The 13,214-nt window shown below is 37.4% G+C and overlaps 1 protein-coding gene across 3 annotated transcripts in view; it reads right to left on the minus strand.

The window, feature by feature from the left end:
- The window catches only part of tox (thymocyte selection-associated high mobility group box), a 48,843-nt gene extending 37,269 nt beyond the window's left edge, over nt 1–11,574 (minus strand). Inside the window, exons 1-2 of one of the 3 annotated variants that reach the window (XM_041993616.1) lie at nt 11,244–11,574; nt 10,929–11,122 (exon numbers count right to left, since the gene is read on the minus strand). In XM_041993616.1, the coding sequence (XP_041849550.1) occupies nt 10,929–11,033 (105 nt within the window). In that variant the 5' untranslated portion in view covers nt 11,034–11,122; nt 11,244–11,574. Of the gene's footprint in view, nt 1–10,928 lie in introns of all 3 variants that reach the window. The other 2 variants (XM_041993618.1, XM_041993619.1) reach the window with 2 other exon arrangements.
- Nucleotides 11,575–13,214: the final 1,640 nt, after the last annotated feature.

Genomic DNA, 13,214 nt, shown 5'->3' on the forward strand with positions numbered 1-13,214 from the left:
ATGAACATATTAGCATAATAAATTAGATTTACATAATATTAATATTACTTAATATTAAAAATATATTTATTTTTATTATTCAGATTTAAACAGTCACAGCAACCAGTTATCCCAACACATCTTACAGATTATTGTAGGACAACATTAACACCTGTAATTAAGCTAATAACTGCAGTTAGACAGCTAGCTGCTGGTTTTTCTTCTTTAAACAGAACAGACATCCAATGTCTGTTTTTTAAAATAAGTGATTTTCTTTAGGTGGTGTTGGTGCAAAAATCTCTTCAAAATTAAACACGTTCTGTGATGAAAAACATAAAAAATAAGTAAAATCATGTAGCTGTCTTTACAGTGACAGAAGTCAGCTGGGACCATGTGTCTATTCTTAGGACAGATTATAGTTAATTTATTTTATTGAACTATTTCAAAATAATTTAAAGTTTAGCAGGTGAAAGCTAGAGCTTAGAAAACCTGTCATACACGTGCTGTAGCTTTTCTGTTTATATTGTTTTTTATATTTACTTTCATTGCACGGGTAAAACAGAAATCCATCTTTTTACATTTATTTATGTTTCCATCAGTGCTGAGTATGTATATTAAACCTTTCAGCAACAGAAATATAAAAGAGTCTAAGGTTTGTAGTGAAACCAAATTACTCTTTTTTTCTCCCTTCTCATGCTCTCTCACACTCATCTTTGCTGCTGCCTCTCCATTTCTGTGTGTGTGCATGTCTGTGTTTGTGTGGGTAAAGCAAAGGTTTGAATAACAAGCAGCCAGCTAAGTGGGTCAGGGTCGGAGGAAGGGGGAGAAAGAGGGGGAGAGACACTATTAGGATGACAGGCAAGGACAAAGAAAAAGAGAGGAATACAGTGTATCAAGGAAAGGGGGAGAAAAGTGAGGGAAAAGGGGAGAGGTTGAGATATGGAATTCACTGTGAATGAGAGATGGAGAAAAACATAAAGAGTAAGTGTGGCGAGAGACTTATAAAGAGTGAAATCAGAGGATGTAAATGAAAGAAGTGTGGTTTAACTTCATTTCCCACAGACCAGACTGTTGTCTGGTTACCTCTTCAACTAAACAGAAGCCCTTTTAAAAATCTTACACAAAAGTCATTTAATTAACTTATTATTCAAGAGGATTGAAGAATTTTATATTAAGTGATAAAATCTGAAACATGAGGTAAGATATTAAATTTCCAAATAACTTTAAGGCAGAAATGTCTAACATAAAAAGAAATAAATTAAAGTTTGAATTGGTAACCTTAAGATCAAAAGAATGTGGCAGACATGGAGGTGCTTCATTGGTAGATTAAAGTCCAAATGCGTGTAGAATAATGAAATGTTATCTGTGACTTCCTCTTCAGACACAGCGTATACCAAAGCTGCAAACATGACATCTCCTCAAATGTGTCAAAATCACGTTTTTTTGTACATGTGGAAATATTTAGTTGGAGTGAACTGAATAGACTTCAGTGGACTCTGAACTCCTACAACTTAAATGTCTGCACAGAGAGAAATAGATTGAGAAAGAAAGGAAGACACATGAGTGGTTTTGTGTGTGTGTGTGTGTGTGTGTTAGTGTGTAGGGAAGGGAGATCGTTTCAGCTGAGACGGATCAGCCCTGCAACTGTTTATCTGTCTTATCTCTGTAACCCTGACAACAATATAAACTTCAGTTTTATTGGCTAAATGTTTCACCCTGACTGTAAATCTAGATTGTATGTGCGTTGATAAACACTTCTCTGTGGATGGGAAATCTGACTTGAAACAGTTTGATTATAATTTTGCAAGTATGTGTACAGACTAAATGGTAAATATTTCAAAATCAGGCTTCCAGAAATGACAGATATAATTTATATCTGCCTGTTTTGGTAATAACAAAAAAGCAAATTATTGATTGATTGATTGATTGATTGGCAGTTGTATAAAATGTGCACTTATTTAAAAACAATTCTGACTACACAAGTCCAACAAGGAAAAACAGTCATTACTATTTTCAGCCATACGTTAGAAAAGTTATGAACTCTAATCTTACCCCATTTAGCCAAAAATTAAAAGCTCTTCTATTGAGTTTAACCTTTCTAATTAAATTACAATTACCAACCTGGGTAGACTATACTGCTAAATATTATATTTCACGTGTAGATAATATGTATGTATGTAGATATTGACGCTTCTGGCACAGTTTTTTTTTTTTTTTTTTATGTGGGTATACTGCTAAGACAAGCTAAAATTCCTTTCCCTTTACTATGTGTACCGTCAGTGCTCTGAAATCTATAACACTTCTTTCTTTTACATGAAATGAGGTGACATTTAAAAATAAACTGCTTTACTGGCGCCAGGACATAAAGTTGAGATATGAACGGCTTCACTTACCAACAGCAAGATGCAACCTGTGGCCCAAAAGTTAAATTTTCTCTAGAAGAGGTTTATACTTTGTCCTTGTAGTAAAAACTAAACCGACTGATGTTATTTATTTTTAATTACACCGCTACGTGTCATTTCCCGTTACATGCTTTTCGTTTCACTTATGCTGAGTTCCATACCAATGTGCACATACAGCACATTCACGCACATGCAGACAAGCACGCTTTTACCGGCAGGCAGAGAACGCGTGTTGGAAAATTAGTTGTTTCGGCCACCTTAAAAAAGCAGACAGAAATATGTGTTGTTTTTAAATTGCTAGTGTGGTAAAGATGGAAACACTCATGCTAAGAAGTGTCCATTGCAGGTACAACGCTAAACAAGCTGAATCTACCCGTCACTGCTGTAATTTCTGCTACATTTTACAGATTAAAATAAATCCAATATTCTTTGCAGGTTTAATCAACATAAATACGTTATCTGAGATCTGAACTTAAAGAATATTTAGAGCGACTCCATTCAGTAAAGCCGCCTTTATTCACATCATCAGGAAATTTTAAGTTAGACTTTTTGCTATCCTATGTATGTTTTGTCACAGTATTTCAGTCATTTATGAAAAATTTAGTCTGCAATGATGTTTGAAAATGTGATTTGACTTCACAGCTGAGTGTAGCGGTCACGTGATGTTTAAATGAATGTTGCACAAGAAAGACGTCAGCAATAACCGAGTGGATTTGTAAAATCGTGGATGGTGCGGGTTTGAAACTTGGATTGCATGAAAATGGATCATGCTGCTTTGCAATTTGCCTATTGCAACATTTTAAATTGCAATTTTGATTTTAAAACGATTCATTGTTAAGCTGTATTTGAAATGAAAACCTTGAAATATTCCATCAAAGAAAAAAGTAAGTTTCAGGTAAGGAATCAGTATATGAGATCAGTTCTGTCCCATATTTCACATTTCCCACTGTACGGAAGAGAACCAGCAGATAAATCCCAATAGAGCGGGAAAGTTTGTTTCAAGTCACAAATAGTTTGTAGGGGCAGAGGGAAGCAGGGTCAAAACAGACACAACTTTACAAATTTAAAATGTTACAACTTTATTTCAACCGCAGTAATTAGCACTTCACTACAACAGCTATGATTGCGTGATCTTGAACAAAAGCCGAGGGCTACAAAAAAAAAGGGGTTTCCAACATTTCCTGAAAAATGCCATGGAACTGATCCAATCTCGTCTGCGGAAAACTTAATTGATCCAAGTCATTGTCACTAATACAGTACACACACACACAGAAACAATGCAGCAATGATTGCAGTATGTGATTTGATTGCAATATGTTTGTTTTGGAACCAAAAACCTGATAATTAGTCTCTTCTGGCAGAGCTCTGTCTCCGCCCATCTGTTCCATTTGGCATCCCTCCACCAACAAGGAGTCCCTCATTGCTTCATCCCTGTGATTCAACCAACTGAAGCACTTTCACACAAACCTACACACAAGCAACAGTACTGAAAGTTACCCAATCATAAGCAAGCTTCAAGGGAGGGGGAAGCAAAGAGGAGTGTGGTGAGATGTTCTTCGGTAAGAAAGATGGCCAACACGGACAGACGGACAGACAGATTGACTGGTTGTGTTCTGATAGATAATTAGATAAAATGGTGGCACGTTAAATGTTTAGAAAACTTGAAGACCGTACAATAGAAATACTGTATGTGTGTAAAAAGAATAGCTAGGAGAGGGCCACGGGACAGGATAACTGTTGATGTACTGAACATCTTTTTAAAGAGCTAGGCCTAAATTATCAAAACACTGCTGATATATTGCAAGGTCCATTGAAGCAGTGGAGCGAATTTACTCAGTGTTATTAGATCTGGTTTTCACTCTGTGCTGCAATAAAAACACCAATTACCACAACACATTTACATACTGCTGCCTGATACATGACATTTTAAATTTACTGACAAATCCATATTAATTCATTTTTGTAATCCTGACTGACAAATATTGTTCCTTAAAAATGGTAATGCTTCCTTTCAGATTCAGTGAGGAGTGCATTATTTTTCATAGCAGAGGATTATCCTTTTTATGTCATGGCTACATGCCAGCAATCACAATATACAGTAAGTAAAGACAGCCAGCTCATGTGGAGCAGATTTATTATTACATGAAAACACCGTATGTACCCTGCAGGTATACACTAAGCTGGAGAAGAATAGGGTGATGATGATAATGTTCTGCCCCCCCTAGGTAGCACAGTGCTTTCACACACAACTTGTCTGGTTTGGTTACAACTACCGTAGTTGTGTAATTAATCAGGTTACTTTTGGGTTGTCAGTGTACTACCAACCTGACCCTATTGCAGATTATACACTGGATGCAAATAAACCAGCCCAAGGATTTTTAGTTAGCAGAGATTTTTCTCATAAACTGTCATAAGATTTAAAGTATTACAGTGAAATGTGTCCATCTTGGAAAACCAAACATGAGGCAGCAAAGCTTAGACTCAGAGCATATACGTGGAAGCTGAAATAATTACAGGGCATGAGAAATGCTACATGAGGAGTTGCAGTGCTTGTATAAGTTTCCGGTCTTAGCTCTTTAGCTTAAGAAATGGAAAGAGGCTTGAGTGCAACAACTTTTTGTAAAGTTTCCTAAACAAATTAGAGAATAAAATGCATCCTATGCTGGTCATCTGAAATTTGAACTTTGTGTGGATATGCTCCTTGTCAGCATCAACACTGCAAGCCGTTCATAGGAAATGTCAAGTTTGGCAAAGATTATCTCTTGCTGGCTTTTTAGCAAACACTGAAATAGGAGTGTATAATTTTAATGTTGCACCACAGCCTGGATAGAAAGTGCAAGTGTCTACACAAAAACATCTAACAGAGGTGCACCAAAAACAAAACTAAAGTGTTTTGCAATCCGTGACAATGTAAGAGCAAACCAACAAGAACAACACCAGGACCCTGAAACTGAAGCAACATAATAAAATTCAGCTTTCAACTACAAGTGACATTATCATTTGCAACTATCAAACTGCATTACTGGCTGTCTAATCTTATTTTGCTACTGAGTCACTGCTGTCTCGCATATTATTGTTAGATTTTTTGGAAATAACTAAACAGCCTGTAGTCAAAACTGAATTAATTTAAATTAAGTACAACATATCCTTTACCTAAGCATTACTGCATCTCCTTTTATCACCCCAAACCTTGACATACACCACTGAAATGAATAGGAGCATACTTGTCTTTCTCAATGGTCACATAAAATGTTCAGCAAGCAAGATCCACCATAACGAAAGAACTAACACTGATCTGAATGAAACAATATACTGTATATTTTAGTGGTTACTGCTTTTGTTTCTTTGTTCATTTAAAACTTTTCAACATTTTACAAGTGTCACCCTGTCTCCTGACAACAGCAACTTTTCTTGCTGTTTTCCCTCTATCTAAATCCTCCTGTTCCTTTTTTTGCCCTGTACTTTCCTCAAAAAGCTCTACTCATCTGTATTTGCTTTGGAAATACCTCACCCAGCTTTCACAGTCATTATGTTTACATTAGGCTCTCTCTCTCTTTTTCTCTCTCTTTCTCTGTCCCTCTTTCCTTACTTTATTACCCTCACTGACACATCCCATTTTGCTTCTTGCGCCATGCCACAAGTTACAAACAGTTAATCATTTTGTATGCTTGCACCCTCAATGTACATGTTCTATCAAATGTGGTTACACAAGATCATGAAGTCACAACAATTTAATTTTGGATCAAATTGGTGGGTCCTATACATATCTATAGGTAATCAGAGCATTTTCATCCAGTCAGACTTTACATAACTCATTCCTGTTCATTCATACCTCTATCAACTTTTTTCATCATTAAGCGATACACAAATGTCAGACACAGAGACAACCATTCTTACTTTTATGGTTAAATTCCTTTGCTGACAAAAAATAAAATAAAACAAAGAGGAGGAGAATCTGTTCTCATGCACACATACTTGCAGCAACATAGTGAGCATTGCAATCTGCCAGTTCAATTTAGTCTATTATACATGCAATAGAAATTCTGCCGCGCAGGCATAAGATAACAGGACAAGAGAACGACTAATTCACACTGACACTGTTTGATCCGCTTTAAATAAACCCTGGTCCACTTCCACAGATAGTATTGTTTCTTTGAAGCAGTATGAACCTGCCTTCATTCTGGTGCCGACCGAAGAAGCTAACTCATGGTCCGAAAACTGAAGCCTCGGTTCACTTCAAAGTGAACCTTGGTGCGGTTCACTAACAGTGTGAAAGCAAAAGGACCATCCAGTGAACCAGAGAGAGGAAGACACGTAGGACTCGTCACAGTGCAACATGTTAGATAACTTGCTGCGTCTCCTGCTGCTCATACTGGATAGATTCTGCATTAGGTTTTAAACCCAAAGTAAAAACAAAAACCCCAAACTGCAGAAACTTGGTGTTCCTTCACTATTTGCTAGCAGTAAACGAGTAGTTTTCAGTCCTGGTAAATTAAGGAGACGGCTTTTCTTCTTCTTTTTTGTTGGCCAGCAGACATTTGAGGGTATATTGCACCCCTTAGTGAGTGATGTTGTCCAGGCTGTTTCTAAATTCACCACCCAAATCAAGCAGAGTACCCCAGACTATCCTGCTGTTAAAGCACCCTAAGTAACTTCTTAGGTCCAAAGAAAAAAACAAAAAACAAAACATAGGCATAGCTACTTCTGACATTCCCCAAACTGGCTTATTTCCTACACTTGGTTTGCATCTCATCTCTCGTCTGGTTTGATTTTTAGATCCAAAAATTAATTAACCAGTTAACCAGGGTCAGTACAAATAAAAAACTATTTTAGCTAGTTTACTTCGATGCCGGTATTTACATCCTGATATTTGCATGTGGTTTGGCTTTGGTAATAAAGGCACATTTGGTTAATGTCCGGGAAAAAAACTGCAGTTTTGATTACAAGTTGGCATTAAAACATATTTCCTGTTTTGTACTTAATTAAGTTTGATAATCTAAAAATGAACACCACGCATGAAAAAAAATTTAAATAGTTACTATAGTTAACTAATAAAAACTGATAATGTTTTGACTGCAAGAGCAAATTCTGCAAGGAAACAAATATGTTGTCAAGCAAACATTTGCAGTAATACTGAATACTTTCAGTAAGTACTGAGTCTTGGTGGATATGTTCATTTATAGCATTTTATCATAATATTTTAAAAAATCCAGGCAGCATTGTGGTTTCTATACAAAATTTGTTGGACCTCGGTTTCTTGCCTAAAACCTATCTTCAGATTTGACTTGTTCTGTGTACAAACAGACAAAGCAGTACTATCTCCCCTTCTCATATCCTCTTTTAGATTAAAAGAAATAAGATACAAGAAGTACACGTAATGGTACACATTATGTTTAATGAGTACATGAATGTAGGTTGTACTAATTTTGCATTTCTAACAAGGCAGCACTACTTTGGGTTTGAGTAGCTGAATACAGTCATCACATCAATTTTGGATTCGAAACCATCCAAGCATAAAATATATGTACCCAAAAGAAATTAATTAGTGTTGGACTAGTCATCATTAATCTCAATCATATGTGGTGAAATCCAGCCTTTACAGTGGAAAGTGTGCAGAGGTTTTTCTGTTCCACTGAAAATGTACAACCACCACTGCAATTACTTTTTTACATGACACGTCTGCAGGAAACAATTCTGTCTTACGCTCTAATACATATTCCCCTTTTCTTTCCCCTCATTTTGTTTCTTCTCTGCTTCCTGCTTGTTTTTTCTCCCACTTCCTGCCTCTCTCCCTTTACTCTTCCCTTCTGCATTCTCTCTCTCCGTTTCCCCTTCATAGTAATATGATCTCGTCTATCAGGCCGACAGAGCCGTGAATCAAAAGACACACAAATATAGTACAAACCTTGGTGGCCCCACCCCCACTGCACCCTCGCTCTCTCTCTCTCTCTCTTTTCTACAACATCCCTACCCCCAACAACCTTCTCTTTCTCTCTCTAGACCCTACCCCCAACACATAGTTAGCTCTCTCCACATCCCCAGCATCTACCGTCTATCTCTCCTTCCCGCTTTCTAAAACAAGTACACTTCAGCAGCAGCAACAACCGTGCAATGCTGTACAGTCCCTTTCCACACATGATGTGATTCTGAGCTCAAAAACAGCACCATGTATGCAGTACACTGAGTTGTGTCATTAAATATGTCAAAGAATGACTATAGAAAAATAAAATAAAACAAAATAACTGTTTTTCAGACACAAATATGATATACCTTGCATGTCCAACAGGTATGTTTTGGGTAAAACCTGTAACACATCACCGCTATTGACAGGCTTTGCCTAAGTTTATTTCAATGGTTTCAACATGCTGGATCGCCACTGAATCTGTCAGGGAGAACGCACACTCTGATTGGCTGTTTGGCATAGGAACTGAGTGGACCTGTCCTAATCTGTTAATTTCTTTTAATGCATTTTAATCTTTTAATTTCCTTTTTTGTGTGTGTGTCTGTGTGTATTTTAAAATGCACCTTTAAAAAAAACTAAGAGGGTTTTCTAAATACCTATGTGTTGTCCTCCTGGCAACTTTTGCTTATAAGTTTTGCTTTCTACACTACCTTACTGAACACGCAGTACATCAAGTTATTTTTTTAATCAAAAGACACCCTAAATGATCTATATAGAGTAAGGATATTGATAAATCAGAAAATGCATTCACTATTTGTCATTTTTCGAAACACTGAAAATTATGCCAATAAGAGAACACAATGATGCAGCGTAACTGTCAAAAATGATTATATTCACTTGCAAACACACATATACATATAACTGCAGGAATCACAGAGGCGCAGCTGCTCTCTAATACACCACACATACCTACTGGACTCTTAACACTGCTGTAAAAAAGATTGAAATTTCTTCTGAACTGCTGTCTGGTGATTCATGAGTTTACCTAGCTCTCTAAGGCAGAGGCAGAAAGCAACGCTGCTGACATTTATGGTCAGCACACCTAATTACACATTGTTCTAACCAAATATGCCCAAATACTAGCATCATTAAACTACTACTACACCAGTGTGTGCAACTATCAGGTTAGAAAACCATTTGAAAATGTGAATCCTTAATATAAATATAATTTAAAATTTGGGGAAACAGGACAGCACATCCACAGAGAAACTAAACGTCACTACTCAAAACTTTAAACTTAATGTGGAACTTCTATGCAACTTAGATGTTTGGCAGATGTTTACAAGCAAGTGTGAGATATAGTGTAATCAAAGGTGTGTGAAGATAATAATATTGCCATATTAGTGAGCAACAGGGAGCACATAAGGAGGAGTCAGACTACTGATCAATGTATAACCTTTCAATCACAAAGTTTTATGCCACCCAGTCAGAGATGACAGTATATTCAGATTTTTCTTGATCAGAAGTTTGTGTGAGAGAGTTCAGTTTTAGTCATGTCAGTGTTATACTTAAAATACTCTGGCAACAACAATACTGTCAACATCGCATTTTAGCTAAAGAAACAACTGAACATTTAATGAAAAGAGTAAGGAGATTTCACACAACTTACCACAATTTTAAGAATTTGTTTTTTAAAAAAGAAAAAAAATGGCTTTCTTTAATAGATAACTATTGTTAAATAATTCATTTATTAAAATCACAAAACTACAAAAATGAACACATCCTTTTATACTGTACAAAGATTAAGGAGAGGTTAATAATTTGTTGTTAACCGTGCTGGCTGCACTCATCAGTTGAACCTAATTAAATAATTAAGCAATTCATCACTGTCAAATGAACGTGAGCTTGTGTGTGTGTGTGTGTCTTCAGGCACACACAGATAACTCTGGGAAACATTCCTCTTTGTAGACAGACGGCTAATCATATACTGTGTACAACCAGGAATCTAGGGATTCAGTCATTCTGTTCCAGAGGTAAACTCAAACAAGACACTGGATCCCTACCAGGTCCAGGTTCCTGTTGTGGATCTGAACCTGACCTTTGGCCTTGCTGGGAAGGGAGGAAGAAAACAGAGCCTCCCAGACACCAATCAACTTGAGCATAACAGAAGTAGAAATGAGAGAGCCTGCTGTGAATTCTAGTATAGTTCATCCATTTAAAGCTTAAAAGAAAGGGTAAAGCATGGTCGTCTACTGTTTGCCACGTATCACATTCTTATAAACAAACCTGTGCTTTTCGGACCATGTTTAAAGGTAATTATGATCAGTTAGTAGGGCTGAAGTTATCATTGCAAGTGTCACTATTACTGATGACAAACCCAGAAAAAAACAAATTACATATCTGCTAGTGAGAGAAAAAACTGTGCATCATAAAAAAGTAGTTACCTACAAAGGATGCTTTAATTAACTGGAATTAAAGGCAATTAGTTAGCACTTAATTAGCAGGGCAAGACACATGAATACACGGGGGGGGGGGGGGGGCAAAAGGTATTTAATACAGGGCAACATAAGAAATGGCTTTTATCCTCCCACAATGGTAAACACGAGCACCTTATATATGGTAGTTTTCTGACTCTTCCTTCTTACCTTGTTGGTCCCAAAGGCCGGGTCAGGATAAGAGAGCTGCCCCAGCCTGGGGTGGTCTGATGCGGCCAGAGGCTGAGGAGGAGGCGGGTAAACTGTTACATCCATGGCTGAAAATACATCCACGTCTCCGTTTGTCCTTTTCTTCTACTTTCTTCTATCTTCTTTCTCTTTATATTTGGAGCCACTAAAATGAACTAACAAAGTTGAAAGGTTTCAGTCTATTACGGACCACAAACAGAAACAACCTCTGTCCAATTAAACGCTTACTTGGAAAAGATTTTTTTTAAATGGTCGGTCAATAAATTAAGCCTATACCCAGCTATGGAAAGTCGCTCTGAAGTTGAGTTTTGATGCTCCTCTCTACAGGCTGGCGTTCATGCTCCGGTAACTGCTGCCGAGAGGAATAAAGTTCCCGGTAAACGCACTTCTGTCGTTAAGACGGACGTTAAAAGGAAATGGGGCGCTTTTTAAATGGCGTTGTTTTTCCCTCCTTTGGTCAGTGTACGTATCCAGTTGAGGTTTGTGGTTCGGACAGGGGGACGTCGCTAAACCCTGTCTGTCCCCGCTTGGGACTGTGTGCTTACTGTTCCTCTGCTGCTGCTGCTGCCGCGCGTGTGCCCGGTGCTGTGGCGTCTCTCGCGGACCAGTCATACAAAGAGTCCCTCACACAAGCTAGCGGGCGTTAGCCACAGAACATCGGATGTGCATTTTTTTCACATATTAAAGCTCTATTTCTGTTAGGAGTAGAAACTAAAACTCGGAGGTGACAAAGTAAGCATGACTAATTAAAAGGTCAAATCCAAATTACTACACTAATTAAAACCAAACACTACCGCGCTTTTTACGGAATTAGTGTTGAAGAATGAACCAAAGTAAAAAGCCTTTATCTTGGAAATGCTACATAATCTCTCTATTTCCGCCGTAACACAAACAGTCGGTGCTGAGTCGGTAACACGTGCTCCATCTAGAGGAAAGAGACGGTGGAGATGTGTTTTTGGAGCTAAATGGACGTTTATAAAATAAAATAAAATAAAATATTTATTGTATTTTAATAGACTTAAATAATTGATGCAATACCAACCCAAAAACAATTTCATGACTGATGATGAGCATTGGAAGATATAAACTTAGCACAAAAAGTAGCAAATTTGTTTTTGATGGATTATTTCTTCATTGTAACTTCTTGGCAATATGTGTTATACCGCTGGAAAGCCTCTTTATTTCCTTTTTAAATGGTGTCACATTTGTTAGGAAAGCACATTTGTGGGATGAGCAGCAGAGTTCAGTTTGTGGGTTGCACCCATGAATAACTTTCTAAATCTTCTCAAGACCCAGTCAGTGCAGCAATAAGCATAGCATATTCTGCGTATTTTCTCTACAATTTCGCCTAATGTTCCCAATTGACTGCTGTAGCAGAGTCCATGCTTACAGATGTTGCTAATCAGGCATCTGTATATCAGCAAATGGGGTACCAGGAGCTCAATACAGGAGTAAAAAGCAGAATAAACTATAGATGATGTAGTTCTTAAGTTATCAAACACTTTTTATATCTGATAACATGAGAACTAAATCAGCTATAGAAAATCATAGATGGTATTTATTGGATGATTAGCAGAGTAAGCTGTTTGAAATTGGCAGAGAAAATTAGGTAGAGATTGGTGAACTGGGTGAAACTTAGAATAAATCAATGATGTGTAAAAACAGATATTAATGACTGCCCTGTTATATGCCGTAAACTCTGAAAATCACACCAGGCTTTGTTGAACTATATCAAGGTAAAAATAAATTTGATTGTTGACTACTTTAGAAATAGTGTTGGTTCTTATTAGGCTAAAATATGTAAACAACTTTTGAGAATGTGGACTCTACCAATCCACAGTCTGAAAGATTTTGTTTTGGCAGTGTCATGGTTTGGGCCTGTTTTGCTTCATGCATGGGCCAGGGAGGTTTGCCATGATTGATGGGACTTTGAATTCTGAATTATACCAGTGAAGTCTAAATGAGCATGTCATAAGATCTGTCAGTTAGATAAATCTCAAGAGAAAGTGGGTCATGCTTCAAGACGATGACCCTAAGCACACAAGTCACCCAGCTAAAGAACGGTTAAAGAAAAAAGTTAATCTTGCAGAATGGCCGTCCTGACCTTAATCCAGTGGAAATGTTGTTGGAGGACCTGAAATGAGTAGCTGATGTGAGGAAGCACAGCAGCATCCTAGAATCTCTTCCCAGCTGATGTGCAGGACTGATCAACAGCTACCTAAAAAATCAAGCTGCAATACTGCTGCA

The sequence above is a fragment of the Melanotaenia boesemani genome, chromosome 8 (assembly GCF_017639745.1).
Source record: "Melanotaenia boesemani isolate fMelBoe1 chromosome 8, fMelBoe1.pri, whole genome shotgun sequence".
Lineage (NCBI taxonomy): Eukaryota > Metazoa > Chordata > Actinopteri > Atheriniformes > Melanotaeniidae > Melanotaenia > Melanotaenia boesemani.